Genomic DNA, 26,676 nt, shown 5'->3' on the forward strand with positions numbered 1-26,676 from the left:
TTTAAAATAATTCTTGCATATTATTGACATTGTAATAATTTTTCTGGATATGCACAAGATCGCCACTATTCAAAAGTGTATTGCTGTAATGGGTTCTTGGCATGCCAGTTATTCTGGAGGGTCTTCCTTTTTAGCAGGAAGCAATAGGTTATGCATGTGTATCCTATGTGAATGTGGGACAAAGCCACTTCCTCCCTGCGTGATTTTCTGATTAATCTGGTAATCATTCTTCTATTGTGGGTTTGATTTTGAAAAGTTTATTTTGTCAGTTATTCTATTGTTCTTATTTTTTCGTAATGAAATTATTAATTAGTTGTTTGTAGTCAAAGTGGGGAATTTTTATATTGCTTATATTGAGTTTTAGTGCGATTTTGGCAGCTTTGGCAGCTTTTTCATTGCCTGAATTCCAAAATGACTGGGGATACAGCAGAATTTGATATTTTTGTTTTGTGAAAGAGTATGTATTCTTTGTAATAGGTTGTAATGGGTGTTTTAAGTTTTGGTTCTTTAAGGATTCGAATATTGATAGGGAATCTGAAAAAATTATATATTTGTTGTGGATGAGCTCAGTAATAACGTCTCATGCCAGGTTACTACTCCACATCCAGTTCTGTTGCTGTCTTTGCAACCATCTGTGTAGATATGCTGATGGTTTGCATATTTTTCCTGAATATTAAGTTTTTCTTGATAGGTTAGTGGAGGAGTTTGATTTTTTGGGAGCTTGTTTAGTTCAAGGATAATTTCAGGCTGTTTAAGTAGCCAGAGTGGAAGGCTTAGTTGGTTGACATCATCGATGTTGGTGATTGTGATACCTGCATTTTCACTAGTGGTTTCATACGGAGACTATCAATGAGGGAAGTTCGGAAGCCTCCCAGTACAAGCCTGAGGCCCTGATGTTGAACGGTTCTAATGTCTATGTATGACTTTCTGGTAGTACTGTAAATTAAGCTGCTATAACCTAGTTTTGATCACACTAGTGATCTATATAATTTCGATTCGTCTTTCTGCGCCCCAATCTGAGTAGGCAATGACTCGCATTAGCTGGAGAGTTTTGTTAAATTTATGTTTTAGGTGTTTGATGAGAGGGATGAATGCAAGTCTTGTCTAATATTGGCCCTAAGAATTTATGTTCATCTACAACAGGAATCTGGGTATTATCCAGTTTTAAAAAAGGATCTGGGTACAGTTTTCTAAGCTGACAAAAGTGCATGCATTTTGTTTTGAATCCATTCTCAGTTGTTCATTTTTTTTGTCAGTGCATTGTTGAAGTTGATGCTCAATTATGTGGATATGCCTTGAGCTGTACGCAATTAAAAAATCGACATATACTGAACAATCCATGCCTTGGTTTATGCATCCAATGATATTGTTAATTTTTAGGCTAAATAATGTTACAGACAAAATACTTCCCTGTGAACTTCCGTTTCCTGTTCTTTGATGTCCGAGAGGCATGTTCCTACACGGACCTTAAATAGTCTATTGTTGAAGTTGTTGATAAATGGATAGTCTTCCTTTTAGTCCAACTTCTTTGAGATCTTTCATAATACCATACCTCCATGTGGTATCATAAGCTTTTTCAAGATCAAAGAAATTTTTCTTTTTGTATTAATGCATTTCTGATAAGTTTCCAATCGTATTAAGTCATCTGTAGTGCTCCAATGTTCTCGGAAGTTGCACTGAAAGTTGGTTATTTTATTAGTTTTTAGAAACCAAATTAGTCTAATGTTTATCATTCTCTCCATTGTCTTGCACACACAGCTTGTTAGTGCTATGGGGCGATAACTGGAGGGGTCAGATACATCCTTTCCTGGTTTGGGTATGGGAAAGGTTCTGGCTTGTTTCCATATAGTTGAAAGATTGCCACTCATCCAGATGTCATTAAGAATGGAAAGTAAATACTTTAATGGTTCATCTGGTAATTGTTTTAGGAATTTATATGTTATCTCATCTCGTCCTCCAGCCGTGTCATTGGCTTTTTTTTTTTTTAAATGAATCCTTTAGTTTATGAATGATAAAAGGTTTGCTATATTCTTCCTTATTACTTTTAAAGTTGTTGTTTTTTTTTCAGATTCCTATTTAATCGTCTGGAATTTTTTATTGTAATTTTTGGATGATGAATTATTTGCAATAGTGTCTACAAGCATATTGGCAATGTCCCTTTTCTTTTGTGGGGGCGGGGGGGTTATTTTGTCATTGTTTATACAGAAATGGTTGAAAGGGGAACTGGTGTTTTTTTCCTGATATTTTCTGTATCATATTCCACATGGTTTTGTTTTTGGTGTTATTATTGATTTTGGACACAAAGTTCTTCCATGATTCCCATTTTGCTTCTTTTATTGTTCGGCATGCTTTAGCTCTGCATATTTTAAAGTTGTTAAGAATCGGAGTAGGTTGATTGTTGAATTCTTTTAATGCAGCACGTCGTAGCCTGATAGCCTTTTTGCAATCATCATTAAACCAGAGCCGATTATACTTGGTTCAGGATTTTGTTTTGGGTATGCATTCCTCAGCTATTAAAATGATATCCGTACAATGAGTGATCGGGTCTTTCTCATGTTTTCCAGATAGGAGTTTGTGTTTACATAATAATGACAATTTATTCCAGTTAGTTTTTTTTAAAAGTTCCAGCGAGGAATTTGAGGTTATTTAAAAAAAAAAAAAAAAAAAAAAAGTGTTCTAATGTTATTGGGAAGTGGTCACTTCCACAGATGTCCTCCTGCACTGTCCAGTTGTAATTCATAAAGATACTAGGATCACTTATAGAGAGGTCAATTGCCAAGAACGTGTTTGTAGCAGAGTGAATAAAGTTTTTTTTGTTATTATATATGCATAGGTTGTTATTAATATTTTCTATAGTGATTCCTTTTCTGATTGTGACTGAGCATCCCCAACTAGCATTATGACTGTTAAATTGCCTAATATTTAGGGGTGAGGGAGTTCGTTGATAAGTTTTTCTATTTCTGTTTCATCTATAGGGTCGTTTGGAGGTAGATAGATGGAGCATATTGTGACCGTTCTATGTAGGGTGGCTGGTTGTGATAGCAATCGCCTTTATGTTAGTTTGTAGATTTATTTGGCTTTGTGCTATGTTTTTGTTAATGAGAATAAATGTTCCTCCAGAAACTCCATTTGGGTTATTTGTTATGTGGTTGCATTCTGTGAAGCTATAGAGATTGATATTTTCAGATGGTTTTAAAAAGGTCTCTTGTAGGCATATTATTGTAGGGCAGAGATTGAATATTTATAGAAGTAATTCATACTGGTTAGTTCTTATACCTCTGCAATTCCATTGAATTATTTTGTTGGCCATAGTTTAATTTTATGCATTTGATTTCCTTTAGTCTTATCGTGGGTGGTTGTTTACTATTTGATTATGGGGTGGTGGTGGAATTTCTATCGTCTATTTCCATTGTTTCGAAGGTTTTAAATTTATTCTGGTCTTTAGTTCTTGTTTTTAATGTGGAGTGGGATCTGTCTTTTTTGAATTTTTCACTTATTTTCTGATTTCATTTTTTCCCTCTCCGGGGTGTTCGTTCATTTGGTTTTGGGATGTTGTTAGTTTCCGTGGGTTTTTTATTTGAAAGTTGTGTTCGTTTTTTGAGGTCTGGTGGGATTTTACTTTTGGCTGTTTGGGAGTTATTTTCACATACAGCTTGGGTTGACAGTAGCTGTCGTAAGGTGACCCTCAATGCCTCAACTAGTTCTTAAAGTGTCTTTATTAGAGTTGTGATTCTCTTTAGTTGTGTTTTGTTTTTGTTGCACCCATGTACAATCTAACTGGTTCTGTCATAGAGGCTGATTCAATGATCTTTCTGGCTTCGGTAAAGATTATGTTTTTTGTATATTTCAATTAATTTATTCTTTTTTCGTTGATCCAGTTTTGGCAGAGAGGTGAGTATGCTGGATGTTCTCACTACAGTTTGGGAATTTTATGTTTCCTTGACATTCTGTTTCCTGGTGTTCATTACTGGTGTAGTATTCTTTGTAGTGGTCAAATCTTTTGCAGTTTAGGCAGCGAAGTGGTCTAGGGATACACGTTTCTAACTTTAATGTTAATATATCCAATTTTGATTTCAGTTGGTGGGGTGGGTGTATTGAAGGTTAATATATGTGTTTATTCGTTTCTTTTTATTGTAATTCTTTTGGTGTCTATAACTTTTTTTTTAGGTTTTTATTTCTTCTAGGAAGCAGTTGTTTAATTCTGGACATTTGATGACTCTTTGAGGTATTTAGGCTTTTGTGATGGTAGGTTTTGATGTTTATATCATGGAACTTTGTCCATGTTAAAACTTTTTCGGCACTATTTTTAGTAGATACTTGCATTTTTAATTTGCTTTGTGTTTAGTTTTGGTTTATAATTTTCTTGATTAAGAATAGGGACATTTTAGTTATTTGTGTATTGTCTTGTATCCTAAGATTATATATTCAGGCAAGATTGTACTTTCATCTTCAGCTTAAATCTGAATGAGGTCTTTTGATTATTTTGTAAGCCATATGAAATATTTTTTATCATCCTTGCTCCTCACCCCTATATGGGAGATAGTTAGAGGGGGGGGCATTCACCCAAGTATCTCAAAGATTGGTTGGTTGGTTGTTTTACGGCATATCAACCCTTTTCAGGTTATTTAATGACGAATCCAAAGATTTTGAAGAAAATTTTTTTAATAGATATATTTAATGTTTTCAAGTCGATTTCTATTTAACCTATAGTTGGGACCCTAACAGGTACTACCACTCCGAGTCAGAGTGGACCTGGGAGCAATGGTACTCCCCAAAGCCTGCAAGCTGTGGCCTCACCACTGGATATAGTTTAAGGTCATATCCAGTACCCATCTCAAAGATACGATTATTATATTAAAAAGATACGATTATTATATACTCAAACAGTGAGTGTAGTTGCTTATGACGATTTCCTTATTTCCTTAGCAAGGTATAATAAAGGGGGTTTGCTGTCGGTTTCACTATGTGATTGACCCTTGCCATCACTTTCTAATATCAGTATGTGTTTTTTGTTTTCTGTATATGTGCTTGTGTGTCATATATTTGTATTTCTTTTTGTGGGTGTTTACTGTTATTAGAGCTTGTTATGATCAGCCGATTGATCCGGTTGGTCTCTATGACCACCCGTCTAGCTGAAGTAAGGACCAAAGTGAAGTGTTGCAAATTCACGGCCACCTGGATCTGGATCGTGAGGTGTTCAGCCACGTGGATACCGTTCGAAAGCATGATGGGGCAAAACCTAGGGCAAACAGGTGGCCCCACTGAGGGACTTTTCCCTCTGCGGGGGGGGGGGGGGGCAGTTAGTTCTGAAGTCTCACCGGCAAGGCCTTTAAATATGTAAAGTTTTTATGTTTCAAGTTCTTCCAGCATTTCTTTGTGATGTTTGTTTTAATCATTTTGCTTCATAGTACATCAGTCTCTCTGAGCTTTTTATGTTGCATCCAGTCATTTTGTAGAAGGTTTTTATTCAAGCTCTTTATCTTAAATCACTATTTTGTTTTGGTTGTTTTATAATGGATTTTGTCATTTTTATTCGGTGCTCTGCAGAACATGAGTTTTACAATGGAAGAGGAAAAAAGGATTACAGTATCAATGTTTGGTACATTTTAAGTTAGGAATACAGTCGGGCCGCGGGAGGGGGGGGGATAGAAAGAGGGAATGGGAAGAAGGAAAAGGTGGGTTGTTTTTGTTTTTGGTTTTGCAGAACATAATTAAGTTTTTGTAAAAAGTAGAAAAACAAAAAAGCATCAATGTTAGCTGCATTTCGTCTCAGGAAGCCAATATCTTCAGACAACCTGATCTGGTAGCACCAGGTCAGATAAGGAGAACTCCTAGACAAAGGCATTAAAAATATCCTAATCCTTTCCCAGGAGATGGATTTTTCCTCAAATTCAAAACCGATCTTTTTCAAACTCTGCCCTTGTGAGGAGGCAAGTAAAAAGGAACTTTATTTTCTTGATTGAAATTTTAAAAATAAAATCATTTAAAATAAGATGTTAAAAACTTTGAGGTATTGTGAAATAATTTCGGTTATAGAGACACACTCTCCATTATAATAATATATACAGTCTATAAAATTACATTTTCCAATAGCAACAAGCATAGCATTTCATAAAAATCAGACAAAGAACTATTCATTTGAAAATGTAGGTATCAGAAAAAGGTTTTTAATATTAACAGATCCACCAATGTTATTTAAAAAAAAAAAAAAAAAAAAAAAAGATTAAAGTAATTTAAAGAAATTACATCAAGAATACTTTATTTAAAGAAAGATCAAGAGGATGACTACCAGACAGAAGAACTGACTATATAAGGTTTTAGACTAGCATGCCACTTTTGACAGCTGACAGACTACCCCAAGATTGTGGTTGGTTGTTTTACACCATATCAACCCTTTTCAGGTTATTTAATGCCGAATCTGGTGATTTTGAAGAACGATTTTTTAGTATAGTATATTTGTTTTTTTTAAGTCGTATTCTATTTAACCCATAGCTGGGACCCTAACAGGTACTACCACTCCGGGTCAGAGTGGACCTGGGAGCAATGGCGATAAAAGGGTGGCTCCACACTCCCTAAGGCCTGCAAGCTGGGGCCTCACCATCGGATATAGTTTAAGGTCATATCCAGGACCGTTGTATAAAAGGGTTCTTTTTAAATTTTTTTTTTATATAGGCCAATTATTTTAAGATATAAGAGTATGGTGTGGGGATTGTTTTTTTCTAATTACTCTTTAATATTGTTTTCTTTGTAGAATCGATGTCTTACTGTTACAAAATCAGTACATTCAATTAATATGTGTTTGATTGTGAGTGGTGTTTGACAAACTACACAGATTGGTTGGTTTTCTTTTTTTTAGGAGATATGAGTGGGTTAAGTCGGTATGGCCTATTTTTATTCTTGTTAGTTTAACTTCTTTTCGTTTTAATTTCGTGTTTTGTTCTTGTTTTTTGATTTTTGGCATGATTTTGTGCAGTTTATTGTTAGGGTATTCGTTCCAGTAAGTTTGCCATTTCTCTGTTGTGTATGCGTTGATACATCTTTTTAGATCTATGTATGGAATTTTAAAATTTGCATCGATTGGGAGGTTTAAGGCATTTTTTGCTGCTGAGTCTGCTAATTCGTTACCTTTAATACCGGAATGGCTGGGTATCCAGCAGAAAATGATTTTTTTTACTGTTTAATTCAGTTAATTTTTGGAGTAGTTTTACGATTAGGGGGTTGTCTATCTTTTTATTTTTAATAGCTTTTAGAGTAGACTGGGAGTCTGAAAGGATTATAAACTTGTTTTTTCTGTTATTGGAGGCTAGATTGAGAGCTAGGATTAGAGCATGTATTTCAGCACTCAAGATTGAGGTTTCTTTTGGGAAGTTTGATTGGTTTTTGATTGATTTATTGAGTATTGCTGCACTGGCTGTTGCGTTGTTTTGTTTAGATCCATCTGTATAGATGTGTGTGTGGTCTGGATACTTTTCTTGGATTTTATCGAGATCATCATGATAAGTTATTGGAGGAGTATGTTTCTTTTCATGTCTACTTAAACTTAGGTCGATGTTAGGGGATATGATTTTCCAGGGAGGTTTTTTAGGTAAGACAGTTTTGTGAATTTTGGTTATGGGGAGATTTGCTTCTTGGGAGATCGATTTTATCCTGAGTACAAAGGTTTTGATTGCGTTTTCTTTTTGGTCGAAGAGGTGTTTGCGGTTTGGGTTTAAGGTGCTATTGTGTGCTGGGTTTGTGGGGTTGGCTGTCAGTTTTGTGTAATACTTTAGACCGAGGTTTTGGTTTCTGACCATTGGAGGAGTTTCATGTGCTTCTGCATGCAGGCTTTCTACAGAGGAGGTTGGAAATGCTCCTAGTGCTAGTCTTAGTCCGGAATGGCATATTGTATTCAGGGTTTTTAGGTATAACTTTCTGATAGATTGATATATGAAGCTACCATAATCTATTTTTGATCTAATTAATGCTCTATATAGTTTGAGTAGTGTGTTCTTGTCAGCTCCCCAATCTGTATGGGTAATGACTCATAGGAGTTGTAATGCTTTATTACATTTGGTTTTGATATGATTGATGTGTGGAATGAAATTTAGTTTTTTGTCAAAAATGATTCCTAGGTGCTTGTGTTCGTTTACAAATGGAATTTTTTCACCTTCAATCTGTAAAGTTGGGTCAGGGTGGAGTTTTCGATGGTTACAGAAATGGATGCATTTTGTTTTAGTTTTGGAGAATTTGAAACCATTTTTAGTTGCCCATTTATCAATTTTATTTATGTTGTGTTGTAATTTCCTTTCAATAGTATGAATGCATTTAGATCTGTAGCTGGTTGAGCAATCATCTACATATAAAGAGCTATGTATATCAGGAGAGAGTTCTTTTATAATGTCATTGATTTTAATGTTAAAGAGTTGTTGACAATATGCTGCCTTGGGGCACTCCTTGTTTTTGTGGGTCTGATAAAGTTGAGTGTATGCGAACTTGGAAAGATCTGTCTGTTAAGTTTTTTATAAATTCAGGTAGTCTACCTCTTAGTCCAATGTTGTTGAGGTCTTTTATGATATCGTATTTCCAGGTAGTGTCATACGCCTTCTCTAGGTCAAAAAATATGGTGGTTACATGTTGTTTCTTAATGAAAGCTTCCCTGATATATGTTTCTAGATTGATGATATGATTAATGCATCCACGATTTTTTTGGTAGCCACATTGATTTTTGGAAATTATACTGTTTGTTTCTAGGTACTACATTAAACGGAAGTTGATCATTCTTTCCATGGTTTTGCATAAGCAACTTGTTAGAGCAATAGGTCGGTAATTTTCTGGATTTGATGAATCTTTTCCCGGTTTTGCTATGGGAATTATTGTGGCTTGTTTCTATATTCTGGGGAATTCTTTCTTTATCCATATTTTGTTGAACATTTGCAGGAGAGTTTTAAGTGATTCGGGAGGTATATTTTTTAGGAAACTGTAGTGGATCTTATCTGGTCCCACGGCTGAGTTGTGAGATTTTTCTATGGCATTTTTAAGTTCGTCTAGTGAGAAGGTCTCGTTGTAGGGTTCTTGGTTATTGAAATAGAAGTTTATTTTATATTTTTCCTGATTTTCCTTTAGTGTTTGAAATTATTTTTTGTATTGTTTCAATGATGAATTGTTAGCGAAAGTTTTGGCCAGTGTATCAGCTATATCTTTGTTTTCAGTTATTTTTAGTGAGGAGGTGATTGTTTAGGGTGGGGTTATCTTTCCCAGATATTTTTCTAATCATTTTCCAGATAGTTTTAGGTTTGGTAGAAGTGTTGATTTGATTCACGAATTGTTGCCAACAATTTTGTTTTGATTCTTTTGTTTTACGTGCTTTTGCTCTGAGTCGTTTATATTCTATGAGGTTACTGGTTATGGGTTGCTTTTTGAATTTCCTTAAGGCTGCTTTCTTTTTCTTATGGCTTTTTTGCATTCTTGGTTGAACCATGGTTTGTTCTTTTTATTTGGAGGGCAATTTTTGGGGATGCATTCTTTAGCTATTAGAATTAGAGTTCGGGAGAAGTCTTCCATTGATTGAACGTTTTGTAGTTGGTTGTTTTGTATCCCCATAGTGTGCTATGGCTGTTGAAGTCTCCTAGAAGGATGAAAGGTGAGGGTAATTGTTTGATTAGGTTTTCTAATTCAGTATTATTTATTGGTTCAGTAGGAGGTAAGTATAGAGAACAGGTTGTGAGAATTTTTTTGAGTGTGACCTGGGCTGCGACTGCCTGAAGATTGGTTTGGACAGTAAGCTTGCTCTTTAGGATATCATTTCTTACAAGGACTGATGTGCCTCCATTGGATCGTAAGCCTGTATTATGGATATAATGATACGGTTCGTAGTTTTTTGTTTTTAGGTGGTTGTTGTGTTGTAGAAATGTCTCTTGTAGACAGATGACTGCTGGGTTGTGTAGTGAAATAAGTAAAAGGAGTTTGTTAAAATTAGGTTTAATGCCTCGGCAATTCCATTGAATGATAGTTTGAGTTTTTTTTTATTGTGTTCTGCCATTTTATTTGTCTGGGGGTGTTTTGCCTTCTACCTCCATCTCCTCTAGTTGTTTATTTTTTGTCGGAGTTTGTATCTTTGGTGGAGTGTTTGGTTTTTTCTTTTTTTTGTTTGGATCTGGACGTCAATCTGGATCTTGCTTGGGATGTTGCTGTTTTGGGTTCGTGTTCATTTTTTCCCCTCTTTATTACTTGTGTTTAGTTTTTTTTTTCCAGGGTGTTTTCGGTTTCCATTTTTGCTAGAATTTGGAATCTATTTTGAGTGTCTACTGTTTGGTTTTCTTTTCTGGTTCCTTTGCGGAGGGTACTAGGCGAGTGTTCTTTTGATTTTGGGATGGTTTCAGTTTGTGTGGGTTTTTTGTTAGAGGATTGTTTGGTTTTTGGGATCTGGTGGGATTTTACTTTCAACTGTTTGGTAGTTATTTCCAAGTACAGCTGGAGTTGACGGCAGTTTCCGTAAGGTGGCCCTCAATGTCTCAACTAGTTCATGAAGTGATTTTATGAGGGTAGAGATTTCCTTTAGTTCAGTATCATCTATTGTTTTTAATTGATTTTTGGTTGCACCTGCGTATGATCTAGTTGGTTCTGTTGTGGTGGCTGTTTCAATAATTTTCCTAGCTTCAGTAAAACTTATATTTTTGGTATATTTTAGTTCATTTATTTTTTTTTCTTTGATCCAGTTTTGGCAGAACGATGAGTATGCTGGATGGTTCTCACCACAGTTTGGGCATTTTATATTTCCTTGCCATTCTGTTTCCTGGTGTTCGTTACTGCTACATTTTGGGCATACTGTTTTCCTGGTGCAGTATTCTTTGAAGTGGCCAAATTTTTGGCAGTTTAGGCAGCGAAGTGGTCTGGGGATATATATTTCTACTTTAATGTTAATATATCCAATCTTGAGTTCAGTTGGTGGAGTGGGAGTATTGAAAGTTAATGTGTTGTAACGGAAATGTGTAAGGAAAAATTCAAGATGGCGCCCGACTCTCTCTTTAACACGGTAAGTTCAGGAAAAGATGTTATAAATGTTGCAGCAATTCAATAATCTTTTTACACCGGTTCTGCACGGATTCCAACAACGGTAAAATATCCTCACACGGCACAAGAAGCAACAGCCACACGATTCCCCAGCCAACTCAATCGTCACTCCCCCACGTCTTTCCCCTCACCCGCTTTTATCGTCGTTCTAGGCCGGCTAAATTTGCATATTCCGAGAATTCGTATGACTTTGCGAGACATCATACTTTACAAAAGATGGCGGCCGCCATCCTGGTCTTTCTTTTCTATTTTTGGTCGGTAACGCTGAGCTGGTCTCGAGATAAGTCTTTCTCCCCTCATCCGTCTCTCCCACGTACCCACACAAACACGCGGGCGCTTATCTCCTGGATGCACGTTACATGTGTTGGTGTTAATTGTTTGTTCGTTTCTTTTTATTGTAATTCTTTTAGTATCTATAACTTTTTGATTTTTTAGGTTTGTTTTTATTTCATCTAGAGAGCAGGTGTTTAATTCTGGACATCTGATGACTCCCTTTGAGGTGTTGAGGGTTTTGTGAGGGTAGGCTTTGATGTTTATATCATGGAACTTTGTCCATGTTAAAATTTCTTCGGCACTACTTTTAGTAGATACTTGTATGAGTAAAGTTCCATTTTTTAATTTGTTTTGTGTTCAGATTTTTGTTGATAATTTTTTCGATTTTGAATGGGGACATTTTAGTTATTTGTGTGTTATCTTGCGGTTTCAAGATTATATACTCCGGAAAGTTTGTGTTTTCATCTTCATCACTTTCTGGATGGGGCCTTTTAATTTTTTTGGAAACCATAGAATATTTTGTTTTTTTCATCATCCTTGCTCTTCATTCGCCCAAGCATCTCAGGGATACAATGATGATATACTCAAACAGTGAGTATAGCTGCTTATGACGATTTTTTTTCATTTCCTTGGACCCAGCAAGGTATAGAAAGGGTTAGTTGTCAATAGCATCAGTTTTCACCATCTGATTGGCTCTTGCCATCGCCTTCTAATGATAGTATGTGTGTGTGTGTTTTTTTTATTTTATATGAGTGTAATGTGTTTGTATTTCTCTTTATGGGGGTTTACTATTATTAGGGACTGTCATGACTAGCCGGTTGGTCTGGTTGAGCCTGCCCGACTGCCCATCTAGCCGAAGTAAGGGCCAAAGTGAGTGTTGCTAACTCACGGCCATTTGGTTCCGAGGTCGTGAGTTGCTCAGCCACCAGGATCCCATTCTAAGGCATTACGGGTCGCCACCTACGGCCAACAGGTGGCCCCATTGAGGAACTTTTACTCTCTGCAGGGGGGCAGTCGGTGTATTCTGATACTCCACCGACAGGGTCTGGGAGTGGAGGGGGGGAATAAAAAAGGGAGGAAGAGGGGTGGTTTTTGTTTTTGGTTTTGCAGAACAAAATTAAGTTTTAGAAGAAAGATCAGAAAATAAAAACATCAATGTAGGTGCAATTCGTCTCAGGAAGCCAAAAGACAGCCTGGTCTGGTAGCACCAAGATTGTGATAAGTGTTGAAATTTTGCTCAACAGTATGTAACGAAGCTTCTGGGTGTCTGCACATGTCTAGCCATTACACACATTTCTACTGTGTTTCTCTGAAACAGATTCATTGCTCCTCTCTGGTTTCTGCAAGAGTTCAAAGGAATCTCAACTGTTAGTTACTTATATACAGTTTATAATTATAGATGGAAAATATTGTTGCAAACTATTATCCCACGACGGATGGATTTGCAAGTAAATTATAAAAAAAGTAAGTGCTCCTATGCACGAGTATATCACGTTGTTGAAGACATTAACAAAGAGCAATAAGGAGAATTCAGTTATATCTTTACATAAGGTAATTGTAAATATATAAAGCTTTTGCAAAGACACCTGTAATGTAACCATGGTAATAAGTTACTTGTAACATTGTGTTCGGTGCACTTTGATCCCTACTGCTAAGAACTGGCTGGCATTGCGGTCAGAAAACAACTGCTCGTCTTTAATACTTGATTAGTGCTACCCGGGTAGTGTAGTAAGAAACCTCAGGTGGAGAGAAGTGTTTAAAAAAAAAAAAAAAAAAAAAAAAAAGGTGGTAGTAGGCAGGGAGGCTCAAACTCGTAATGCAGAGGAGGAAAAGGGTAAAAAAAAAGGAAAACTAACATCGTAGCTGATGCATCCATGGCGAAACCAGAAGCAAACGTTGGAATTAAGCTAGTCAATCGAAAGGAGATAACTTGCGAAACACAATAATTAGATATTAGGGATGCAATCTGACTAACAAGGCTTTAACAAAAATCCAAAAAGATTTGGGATTATGATCCGTTGTCTTCTGATTATTTGTCTCTGCATGTGTCAAGCAACGAAATTTCAGATGCAAAATCATAAATAAACAAAATGATAGTGACAAAAGTGCTTGTACGTCATTCCTTTGTGTATTCAGGACAAAACCTTCCCTTTGGATGCAACCAATGAGCCTTGAGGCTTTCAGCATCAGAAGTAAAAAGTTGCTAGCTAATAGCCGTGACCAATGAGGACTTTATGCAAACTAGACAATTTGAGGCAGATACTTCATAATCTATGCAGAAGTTAGACTCGCATAAGTAACTAAACAAAGATGTAGAAGTTGTAAGGATATTGAGATTTTCTTCTCTGAAGTAACAAAAGCAATTAAAAAAACTATTAATTTCTGTGAAATCTGATTTATGCTTAAGAGTCATTTGCAGCAAGTACATGAAGATGACCCTCAGCTTCCCTTCCAACCCCCAGAAGGTGAAAGGAAACCCTATATGCGATCATTTTGACATAAAATTTCCAGAAGCATATACTTCCTTTCATGACATCATATCCTGTCATATAATCTCAATTCTAAACTTAAATATTGCGACACATGCTAATAAGGAATTTTCTGCATCAAATTCATATCAAATCGTTTCCATCTTCATGTAATTTTAAACTTGACATAATATTTACAGGATGCAACGGAAGTGATGAAACAGCATACATACCTGATTAGTGTATCATTTTTTATTCGCCATTTCGCCAAAAATCCTAAATCTTCAAACATCGCTACGACAACCTAAAATAAAAATTTTTTTGAATATTAGTGAATTCATTTCATGCAAGCCACATGTTTCTTCTGATTAGAACAGATGACTCCATTTTTCTAGTGACATCATGTCATGATGAAGGATAAAGAAAAAAAACAAACCGATTCTATTCCTGACGATGGCATTATATTGCCGAAACTTAGTTGGTTATAAACAAATGTTTATTTAGAAAAAAATTCATTAAAAATAAAAAAGAATTCATTGTACTGGCTTTTTAATCTTACAAATTACATCTCTAGTATATAAATATGTATTTTACAACATATTTTTTAATTCATAATTAAAAAAATATATACCACTACACTGGAGAAATATTTTGATCCAAGTAAATTATTTCAACAGCAGCTCATCACATAAGCAGCTAAAGTTCTGTTGGACATACAGCACAGTAGCATTAAGCAAAAACCTGACAGCTAGCAGTGGTTCTCTCCAGAATGTGCTGCTGCCATTGTGCATAGAAATCACTTTTACCATTGCTTCCAATGTTATAGATGTACTGAGACTAAAGCCGCTTTCAGGACTGCCAACGACCACGGTAAAAGAGTAATAAAGAACGTGAGAGAGTTGTATGCTCATTCCAGCAAGTCCAAAGTAGCTGAGCAGGGGCTTGGTTCCCACCAGTTTCAGCAAATAGCATGATCCGAACAGAAGCGTGTGCTCTATCCCAACCATCATCAATGGACCGGGGGTAATCTCATTAGCATCAGACAAACCCAAACTCTTTTCAGCTTATTCTATCCTATGCGACTAAGGCTGTCAACCCCTCAAATTTCCTCCTGGATCAGAAAACACGCTATGCAACATACAAATATCTGTGCGTGATGTTGCTAAGCTAATCAAAAACCTTGATTTCAGTAAAGCAACTGGCTCTGATGGCATTCCAATTATAGTGCTCAAAAAGCTTCAATCAAAACTAGCTCCCATCCTTACAAAGTCGTTTAAGCATTGTCTTAAGGAGAATTGCTTTCCAACATCCTGGAAAACCTCATCAATATGCCCTGTATTTAAGAATTCAGGTGATCGGTCATCTTCCTCTCGGTACAGACCAATAAGATTACCATCTATGCCAACACATCAACGGCCGTAAATGACCAAGTTCTCTCTGATTCTCTCTCCTCTGATCTTGAGCACGTGGTACAATGGGGAAAGAGGTGGCTGGTTATTTTTAATGCATCTAAAACCAAGCTTCTATCTTTACATCATAACCACTGATCCTCGTCTGTCGTCAATTCAAATGAATGGCTCTCATCTTGGGGAAGCTTCATGTTTTGACAAACTTCTGGGCTTGACCTTTACTCCTGATCTGAAATGGAACACATACATCAAATCTGCTGCCAAGGTCATTGAAAAATGATGGGATCTTTCTACCGCTCCATTAGATATCTTACTATTGATTTAATTCTCTACATATATAAAAGCCAGGTACATCCAAGAATGGAGTACTGTTGCCACATCTGGGCAGGAGCTGCTAGAAGCATCGTATCCTGCCTTGACAGAGTTTAAAAAAGACTTTGCAGCTTACTGGGGGATGCCCTTTTCTCTTCCTTGCAACCTCTTTCCTACAGAAGAGACGTTGTGAACTTATCTCTGCTTTATCGTTATTTTCATGGCAAGTGCTCACCTCTATTGTCCTCCGCTTTGCCAAACTTTCATGAAAAGCACTCGTCTAGTTGAAACAACTATCAATAATTTCCCCCACTCTTTATCTGTGCCTAAACCGAAACGTATATTCCATGAACAAAGTTCCTTTCTTAGAACTACACTCCTGTGGAACTCTCTTCCGTTTGCCTGCTTTCCAGTTAACTACAATTTGGTCGTCTCCAACTCCAACATAAACAAATTCTTGTTGAACCACCCCCTTAAGTAATCCAATTTACCAAATTTCTACTACTAACGATTACTACGATATTATCCCATTGACCCTTATCCTCGAGTGGCCTCTGGGCTTTGATAAGTGGTGACTTCTATGCAAATAAAAAGTTACAGTAACGTTGTTCTTTCTTTTTCTATTTATTGCAGTCACCTTTTTATCACCATAATCGGTTTAATGTCCATTTTATATACTGGCATATGTTGATTGGCTGTAAGAAACTTAACCCCAAACTAACATCTCTGGCCAGGTCTTTATCTATCCGTCTTCCTTTTCATTCTATTCGCTTCCTCTCATGTTTACCTTGGCCACAGAATCGTTAATAAAATACACACCCCTCTCTACAGTCAAATCATATTTTGTATGAATAAACTTTATTTTATGCCCGACTTGTTCAAGTTTCAATTATACATGTATTTGAGTGTTTTATCATTCAATGATATGGGGGACACTTTGGTCATCCTCTCATCAGTTGGAGGTGTGATAATGAATGAACTTCACCCATTGAACCATAACCCTCTGAATCTTTATATGTGGCATTATCTTTGAGATAATATTGATCAAAACAATCCCCAGACTGAACTGAAGAGGGTTATCACAGTTAAAATCAGAGCAGTATTAAAAGCAAAGTGTGTCAGAGTTATTCACAATTTTGTATATAAGTGTGCCTATCATTGAATAGTGATAACATGAGGACTATTGGATGTTTACGACGTAAATGTGGTGGACAAGTGAGGCATAGGCTTAAATGTATTTGTTCTAAATGTTTAGCTTGCTAAAAGGATTGTGAATTTTGTTTTTATCACCATATACAAAGCAACATTCTTATAAATGAAAACTTAAAATAAAACTTAAGACTTGCATATAATTTCGTAAAAAAATAAAAACAAACATAAGATATCAATAAAATAGTATTGACAAAATGGTTGTCACTTCAAAATTGAGAAACGAAAAACACGTGACATATCAATGTCAAGGAATGATATATCAAAATTAAGATTTTTTTTTTACATTATACTAGGACAGTTTCTCATTGTGAATGACATTACAAAGCTTATACTGCAAAAATAAATTATTTTTTAAGCTGTTTAGGTTATTACCATAATTAGCAAATATATGCTGTCTTTTAAGACATCTTATATCAACCTACAGATTACAATTTTAAATGGAGTAAACAGTTGTAGCATTACTACTACCAGAATCTTGTTTCTAGCGAATATCTGGACAGCGACTAGTCACATAAAAAAGCTGACGTTCTATTGACATATTGGTAGTCGCAGTAGTAATAGTCATGATGGTAGTGCTGAGTTTTCTGTCTTTTTCTATATAAACAAAACAAATGGATGTATGTTTGTATAAAAATATTTAACTGATAAACTATTAAACTACTGGTCACATAACACTGAAATGAATAGGAAATAGTTATCATATACTAAGGATGGTTTATAACGAGTACAATCTTTGTTTGGATAGATGAATAACGTATACACAAGTCGGCAAGTTGAAATGCAAAATGTTCGTTTCAACTTGCCGATATTTCTATTAGTTTGCACTAAACTAATAACTATAAGTGCGTTCATTTAATAACTATCAGGTTAGTTCAAAATGGTCCTTGCCACTGGAGTCAAACAGTGCCGATTCAGGAGAGGTGTGGTTAGAGAGTGCACAACCCTTGTCTCACAATGACACGCGTACTTGCCCCTACTAGGGGTATCCTTTGTCTTTCGAGACTGAACGGAGGTATTGGATATTGGGGGGGGGTAGATGATTAATTTTCTTACTGTTACCTCTGATTCTTATTTTTTACTGTGAACAAACTCTCACAGAGGAGGGTTACTATATTGAAACACAACTTACCGCAGTCGAAAAGGAGGCCAAATACAGAAAACGAAAAACAAATGGTCTTAAAATTTTCGATTAAAAGCATTTAATTATGACAAAAATGTTTACTTGCATTCTTTGTCAGAGAATAAAATGGGAAAATTGGGGTGGTGACATTTTGGCTTTTATCAGTCAATTTCATTTTTTTTTTTTTGCCTTAATGTATATCGGGAGAGAGGAGGGGGTTAAAATTCTAATTTTTGTCAGTGTCTTTATTTGAGTGGTGAGGCTTTTCCCAATACTGAAATAAACGACCACTTAAAAGAAATGATGTAAACTGACAATAACGAACTTCAAACAATCTATGCATTACAAACTGAAAACTAAGACTAGCATAGCTTGTAACTAACCCCAAACTAAGTTTTAATTGGCGTTTGTATTGTGTAGAAGCATCGGAACTCCCTTCTCAAATCCACACACACACTAAAACCTAAAATATTTTGTGGATATTATTTTATAGATAAATCCTTTTATATTCCATCCAGGGTAATGCTGGCACACAGGTCCTGCTAGTTGTTTGATAAATTTAATCAAATTAAATGTCAAGAAGATTGCTAAATAGAATTAAAAGTTGGTCTTCACTCCTCCACAATTTTTTTTTTTTTTTAAATATATAAGGAGTACTATTGATTAATTTATCTTAAAATGCTCGATTAAATTATCAGATCATCTATTAAAGAAGTTAAAAAAAAAAACAACCATCGTTTTGCTGAGCCTAACAGTTCAATAGATAACTACGCAGTCACTTGTATTTCATTATAAAATCGATTGAATTTAATTATATAATAAAATGACAGTTATTTCTATCTTTGTATTGTTTTAACATATCAGCATCGAGTATACATGTATAGTGCAAATAGTGTTAAAACAGATCAACTTACCTTGCATGTGTTAGCCTCGGGCATCCAACGTGGAGCATAATTGAACCTATCAAAATCAGGCATCATTTCGCTGAGGCTAACAGTTTCAGTAGATAACTGTCTGGCTTCTTCGGGTGAGACCTATGACAGAAAGAGTAAAATTAAATCGGAAAACGCACAGGGATTGTTTTGTAGTAAACTGTAATATCCATTAGAAAGTAATCTACTGAAAGATATGTCAGCTTATCAAATTCCAATTAAAATCTCACATTTAGGAAAGCATCCTTTGTACTTTTTGAAACTATCAGCAAAAATGACCGGAGTTATTATCTACACACGGACTATTGTCCTCATAAAAGTTTATATTTATACTACGTTTCGACCTATACACCTTTTTCAGGTGCATGAGAAATGTATGTATTGGTATGTTTTCACCGTTCACATGATTCAAGTATGCAAGAAATACGAGACGCATTCAATAAGTTTCCTGACTTTTTTTGTACAAGCATTTAAAATTGTTGTAGACTCTTGAAAATTCAGTATGTTATTGTTATATATCTTATGAGATGACTGACCAGTTTTTGTGATTTGAGGTTCAAATGAACAGCTGCAGCAGGAATTAGAATGCATTCTACTAAAGTCGGATTGTCACAGCTGGTGAATTTCAAAATTACAATCTGGACGTGAGGCCACTTTAGATGAACAATATGCAATAAAATTCTGTTTTAAAATTAGAACAAAACGCCACACAGACGTATAGAATGCCTCAGACTGCTTTTGGACCATCTTGTATGAATCGAGCATCAGTTTTTGAGTGGTATAAGAGATCCAAGGAAGACAGGGAGTCCGAGGGATGATGAGGTAGGGCAAGAACTTTGTAGAGACAATAAATGCACGATTTGATGTCAGTGTCGGAACTGTACACACAATTATTTGTGAGAAATTGAAAAAGCAGAAGATTTGCGCAAAGTTTACCCAAGGGTGTTCTATCCTTGTCGCAAACTATTTGATCAAGATGTGAATCAAGACAGTTCCTTACCCTCCCTATAGTTCAGACCTTGCTCCCTATGATTTTTGGTTATTCCTGAAGCTTAAGGAAAACTTGATGCTATTGCTATGAGACAATTGGGACAAAAGAAGCTTTGATGAGAGTCACTCACACAAGAAGACTTCCATGGGGCCTTCCAGAAGTTAAACCAAGTGCATTGCAACCAGAGGAGATTACTTCGAAGGGAACTAGAGTTTCATGTGTTTATTATCAATGAAAGTGCTCATATGAAAAAAAAAAAGTCTGGAAACTTATTGAAGGCACTTTGTATCAACATACACAAAAAACCAATACACCATATCTAATATACAAATAGAAATACAAAAATAAAACATCACTCTACAAAAGTGATCCATGCACATAAGTCTGGAGGGCACATCGACCAAAACTTCACATAAATATTGACTAGGAAACCTTATATTTGACTAAAGTAATTTGTCAAATTAATACGAAATTTAAATTTTAAGATCAATACAAAGATTAAAAATCGAATCTAAATTTTCAGAACATAAAATAAATTAAAAAAATATATATCAAATATCAAGTATTAAGTTGATAAGAAAATACCAAATGTTCTCTAATACCAATACAATAAACATTTAGCCAATCGTTTTACTCCAAAATATTGTTCCATTTTTAGTACACCCTCCTACTTTACTTGACGTTAAAAATCCTGTAAAATATGAGAGTAAGAAATATGGCAATATTTTTAGGATGAAATGCTTGTTTATGTATTTACTCCTAGTTCATGATAAAATATAGCAAGTATATAAAAAAACATCAACTTGTACAAATAACGAACATGCATGATATTTAACATTAATTAGAAAGAAATCTATAATATACACGTTAAAAAATTTTTTGCATTTAAAATATTTGCATATTTATTAACATGAATCTGCATGACATCTATAATCTAAAACCCATTAATCTAAATAAAAGCTGTTACAATAAACACGGTCTACCATACACAAACAAATTTATGCATTTTAAATTTTGATATCAAACTCAATAGACTCTCAGAAGACATCTTTGTTGATCTCTTGATTTTCGAAATTGCTTGAGGTGACCCAGAAATGATAGAATCATTTCTGCTTAACTTTCAAATAGGGGCAGACCGTTAGATTACCTGATAAACATAGTCAGGTTTATATATTTGAATTTGAGATTAGGCTTGATAATTCGTATTTGGATTATTCAGACTACTGTTCTTATTTTGAGTATTATTTTCACAACGTCTCGGTTAATGTAGTCTCCGACGTTCTCCAGATCTCATAGAACAAAAGATTCCACGAGTTAGACAAAGTATAAGCTGAACATCAGAGGTTACATTGACCGAAACATTCTGAAAATAAAACTGAAGATGAAAACAAGTCCGAATAATCCAAATAGCCAAGTTACTTGAACCCATCTAAAATATAAAATAAAGCCAACCCAGGTGGTCATATATAAATGCTAATAGTTTTTCGCATCTTGTATGAATATTTAATTTTTTTGCTATAAATAACAGCATGACATGTTGTTGAAAAATCAATTATGAAATTGTATACCTCCTTTGATTGGTTGGTTGTTTTTGTTTTATGGCATATCAACCCTTAGGTCATTTAATGCCGAATTCAGTGATTTTGGAAAAAAAGTTTAATAGAATATATTCGTTTTTTTTTTCCAAGTCAGTTTCTGTTTAACCCATAGTTGGGATCTTAACAGGTACTACCACTCCAGGTCAGAGTGGACCTGGGAGCAATGGCAATTAAGAGGTGGCTCCACACTCCCCAAAGCCCGCAAGCTGGGGCCTCACCATTGGATATAGTTTAAGGTCATACTCAGGACCTACCTCCTTTGAAGAACGCCTTAACTTTTCATTTTCAAGATTATTATCTGTACGACAATATTTTTTAAACCAATGTTGCAATGTATGTTCATAGAAAAAAACTCTAATTTCTTTGTTGATGTCACTATCTGCCTATACTAGTTTGAAGTTTTAACTTGTACACAAAAATTGCTTGCATTTGCTTCCTTATATCTTATTTAATGTAAATCAGAGGAATGTAGATGGATTTTAGTACTTGAAACTAAGTCTGGATCATTCATGATCCATCAAGTCAGTGTTGGTACATTTTACATTAGCACGTTTACTACCTTGAACCGATTATTTGAAAAATACATCCAGAAAAAGAAAGAAATTTCAAGTTAAAAGAAATGAGCAGATTTCATAGATAAGCTCTAAGGACATAAGTTACATTTTTTTTTCTTAAAACGCCGAACTAAAGCTATATTTATGCTATCCAATTAAAACTTTTGTTGTCATGGTGACTGACCAGATAGACGGCCGGTTATGGGTTGATCCATTATTTATGTTATTTATCTGTATATATACATACATACACATATACATACATACACATATACATACATATATATATACACATATACATACATATATATACACACATATACATACATATATATACACACATATACATACATATATATACACACACACACACATATATACACATACACATATATATACACATACACACATATATATACACATACACACATATACACACATACACACATATACACACATACACACACACATATACACACACACATATATATACACACATATATATACATATACATGTATATATATATATATATATATATATATATATATTTATTGCCCACAAAGTCTGGCTACATAATCTACAGGATGCTTCCACAAAGTCTGGCTACATAATGTAGTCAGACTTTGTGGACACCCTGTATAAGTAAAAAAGGAATATTTTCAGGATTTTATTATTATTGTAGAATTTCTTTTATATCTCCAAAGATACGCCAAGAAAATTTTATACATTTTACTCTTGCAAGTTATTTGATATTTCATGCTTGCTATGATTTTAAACATATCTTCATTAACCGATATTTTACACAATAATATGAATACAAATGTATCGTAGTTACTATTTAATTCACAAAATAGAAAGTTTAAATTTTAAGTTTAGAAGCAGATTCCACCTCAAATAAATCAGGATTTCTTTTTAAGTTATTTATTTTAAAGAAATTTTCAATTTCTATTTGAAATCTTTTTTTTTAAATCAAAAGCACATACACTGATTTATTTAAAGCAACCTGTATGTAACATTTGCAAGGTATCTATATAAAAAAATCTAAAAATAAATGGAACCAGTATAAGCTAAAAAAAATTTTTTTTTCATTACAATCTTACCAGAACCATCAGGGAGCTCTTAAAGTACCGAATGTAAATTGGGTAAATACAGAACAGTTCAGTTAAAACAGACGAAGAGCGTTCAATAAGTAATGCCCCTAACCCATTTCCAGTTGTCTGATCTAGTTGAAATTTTGCATGTGCAATGATTTATGTTTAGGGGTTGTGTGGTAGATTATAGCTCTGAAATAATTGAGATTTCTGATTTACAGGTGTTTGAACAGAGTCAGGTGTGAAATGGAGCCTGTTGAGTGGCATGCAGTGATCCGGTTATGTTTGAAAGATGTACACAATAGGAGACTTGATAAAATAAAAGAAATCTATGATAATGCTGCATCATATGGCCTTGTAAAACGTTGGCATTGTGAATTCAAACATGGCTGCAAATCTATAGAGAACCACCTGGAAACGGTCAATGTGCACTGGGTGTCCAACCTGCAAAAGGTGTTTATTCTGAAAGCTGTTCTTAACATGGGGAGGTTGGGGGTGTTTATTCCAAAAGGCATTTTCTTATTTTAAACCTCCCATAATCAACTTAAAGGTAAGTCTTCGGGTGGTCCTCCAGTGCACTTTCACCCAGCTGCCAAACCTGACTCCCCCCTCCTCCTGCCACTAATGTGGCATCTGTAAGTCAAGAAGAGGAGCCAAAGTTTTTCCAAAGACCGATTACACAGAATGAAATCTGGGTCTATTACTATGATCTGGGGACCAAAACCCAGTCAATGCAGTGGAAGTATTTGGACTCACCACTTTCGAAGGCAAGAGTGTAACTTTCTGTTGGAAAGGTCATGCTCAAAGTCATCTGGGACAAGGACAGAGTAGTGATGATAGATTTCCTGGCAAAGTTTATAACAATTACAGGAGCCTATTATACCTCATTTTTGCAGAAATTAAGAGAAGTTATCAAAATCAAGAGATGGGGCAAGATGAAAGGTATCCTCTCCTGCAACAGCACTCAGGCCCATAGTGCACATATCAACAAGATCAGAAGCATGGGTGTGTGGCTATGGGAGCCTCCTTGATCCTCCTACACTCTTAACCCTGCACCATCTGACTTAGTTCTTCCAAATCCCAAAGTTGTTTTTGAAAGGAAAGAGTTTCCCAGATGATACAGCTTTGATTTCCAAAGGCAGGTTGTGGTTGGAGAATATGAGGAAAATAGAGAAGGTTTACCACAAAAACGTGCTCGTGTCATGCGGGCTGAAAAGGAAAAATGATCCAAGATGGCGGCTGGTCTTTTAATGCCCACGGTCTTGAACAGTTCTCGAAAAATCGCCTCTCACACGTAATGTTGAGGTGCGCGCAGGCACCATAAAAGCAGTTTGCTGGGGGGGGGGGAGTGGGCAGAAGCGTTCAGCCCTGTGTAGCGTGAACATTAAACTTTTCCGAACTTGTTTACATTGAACTTGTCGGCAATGATATTGTAGTCGGTCAAGAAGCGAGCCAGCAGAACAGTATTCCATAGGCAGGCAGTTCTAAGAAAGAAGCGTTCTGACCTGTGTAGAGTGAACATCGTCGTGTGACTCAGACTTTTCTCATTCAGAGAACCAATCTGAAATTTTCTATTAAAAAAAAAAAAAAAGAAAAAAAAATGTTTCCAGAGTTGCATTGAATGATGAAAGAAATGCATAACTGGGTGATTCTTATGTAAAGAAAGACTAATAACCGTGCCAAATGTTGTTGCTCTACTACTATGATAAGTGGGGCAGGGGCATTACTTATTGAACGCCTCTTATAATTTATATCAAATGCCATAGAATTTAATTATCTTCCGACTTGTATACTTTTAATGTGCTGAAAATGCAAGCCTGCTTATCAAAACACAAAAATCAAAATGGCTGGCCAGATGTCACTTATGTGTTGGGCAAATTCATGCTACAAAAAGAAAAAAAAACAAAAAAAAAAACACTTTTCCTACAACTAACCCTAAATCTGAGTAGCAAGCTTCCCTTTACTCCGGAATTAGGATTAGTGATAGCATAAGTAATTTCTTTTTTTACTATCTGTTCAGCATGAAGTTAAACTGGCCACCTCAAAAGGAAATAAAAATGACGGCAGACATTTTTATTTTTTTCGTGTGTTGCAAAATATAACTGAGAGAAATCAAATTTTCAAATGAAAAAATCTGAAAGTTTCAGTACATGAGAAGTATACAGATCAGTAGATAATTAAATTCAATTTTCTCTGGTATAAGTTAGTCGTTTTATTTATGATTTCTTGACTTAACTATCCTGCACTTTTACTGCAAATTGATTACACAGCAAAAATAACATTTAAAAATGGTGGCATATATTATGACATGTTCTCAATATGAGCAGAAACAATTAGCTGTCAAGTGTTTTTGAAGGAAATATATAACGTTAAATTAAAGGTTCTCTTAGTAAGGTGTTGAGCTACTACATAAACCTTTTTGTTAACTTGAAGTTATATATATATGGATTTGTTAGTGGTAATTACAGCATACTCAGTAAATATCTACCGATTAGGATTAGCTAACAGTTGAACTGCAATAGAAAACAACGTTTAGCCTGAAAAACAAAAGACAATGTGCAACATTTGATAAAAGAGACAAGTAGCAAGCAAAGTATGGAAATGGTGATAAAGCAAAAGGATATCACAAGCACAAAAAATAATTTTTAACATAAAAAGCAAATATCTCCATCCATGAAATATCAGCCCAATAACTGCACTCACGTTATAAGCATAGGATGATAACAGAATTCTTACCAATAAAAAAATAAACACATCTTAAACTTATCAATAGGGCTAGGACAACAGCATATTCTTTTCATTGTTTTGACCCTCGAGTTTGTATCCGTTGATATCTTATATGCTTTTATATAGAGTGATGTGATTCTCAGTTGAATAACCGTGTCTTACTGTGCGGATATATACTCGAGTGTCAAAACAATGAAAAGAATATGCTGTTGTCATAGCCCTCTTTATCAATTCCCTTTATTCTTAACCTCCTTTTGATGCCTTATAATAAATTCTCATGATATTCAGCAAAAATTAAAGTTTACATTTTCTGCCATTGCAACATTTTTTTATATCCCGTAAATAAAAACGTTTTCATATCTTCCATTAAAAGCCGATATTTATTAAAATATAATTCAAACAAATATCTTGTTGCCCAACTCCTCACTCAGGTTACCCTATATAATCCTGGTCTATTATAGTAGCCCTTACACTTCAGTGACAAATAGGCAACCAAATTAGAAAATGAGTAAAAAGTGTTTTATTTTTATATTTTTACTAATGAATCACCACATAAGGTGAAAAGTTACTAGAGGATAAGAGTTAATAAGATGGATGGATTACCAGTAGAAATGATGAAAAATGAGAGGATTGAAACTGATGGATCGAAATAATAAAATTGGATTACTAATGGCAAGTATTTCTATTATCCAAAGAGTTAAAAAAAAAAAAAATGTTGTTGAGGGTTGGTGTGATGTTCAGAACTCGCTCATCTTACAATATTAATTCCAGAAATATGTTGTAGAACTTATTAAAAAAAAAAATAAAAAAAAAAAAACGACCACTCGTCTCCAACTTTCAAAGAACTGCCAAATTAAAGAGAAATATCAAGATTTATTTTCATTAATAATTGGAAGGTATTACTGTATTTTTAATTAAGTATTAACTCTTAACTAATTG

At 35.0% G+C, this 26,676-nt stretch overlaps 1 protein-coding gene across 26 annotated transcripts in view; it reads right to left on the minus strand.

The window, feature by feature from the left end:
* Positions 1-26,676, minus strand: part of LOC145258350 (cGMP-dependent 3',5'-cyclic phosphodiesterase-like) — an 889,144-nt gene that overhangs the window by 21,232 nt on the left and 841,236 nt on the right. For all 26 annotated transcript variants that reach the window (XM_080116605.1, XM_080116606.1, XM_080116604.1 and 23 more), the window contains 2 exons: positions 18,758-18,877; positions 14,024-14,094 (listed from right to left, as the gene is read on the minus strand). In XM_080116605.1, coding sequence (XP_079972731.1) covers positions 14,024-14,094; positions 18,758-18,877 — 191 coding nt within the window. The remainder of the gene's footprint in view (positions 1-14,023; positions 14,095-18,757; positions 18,878-26,676) is intronic.

This window comes from Euprymna scolopes, chromosome 3, assembly GCF_053919585.1.
Source record: "Euprymna scolopes isolate OS-2025 chromosome 3, ASM5391958v1, whole genome shotgun sequence".
Taxonomy (NCBI): domain Eukaryota; kingdom Metazoa; phylum Mollusca; class Cephalopoda; order Sepiida; family Sepiolidae; genus Euprymna; species Euprymna scolopes.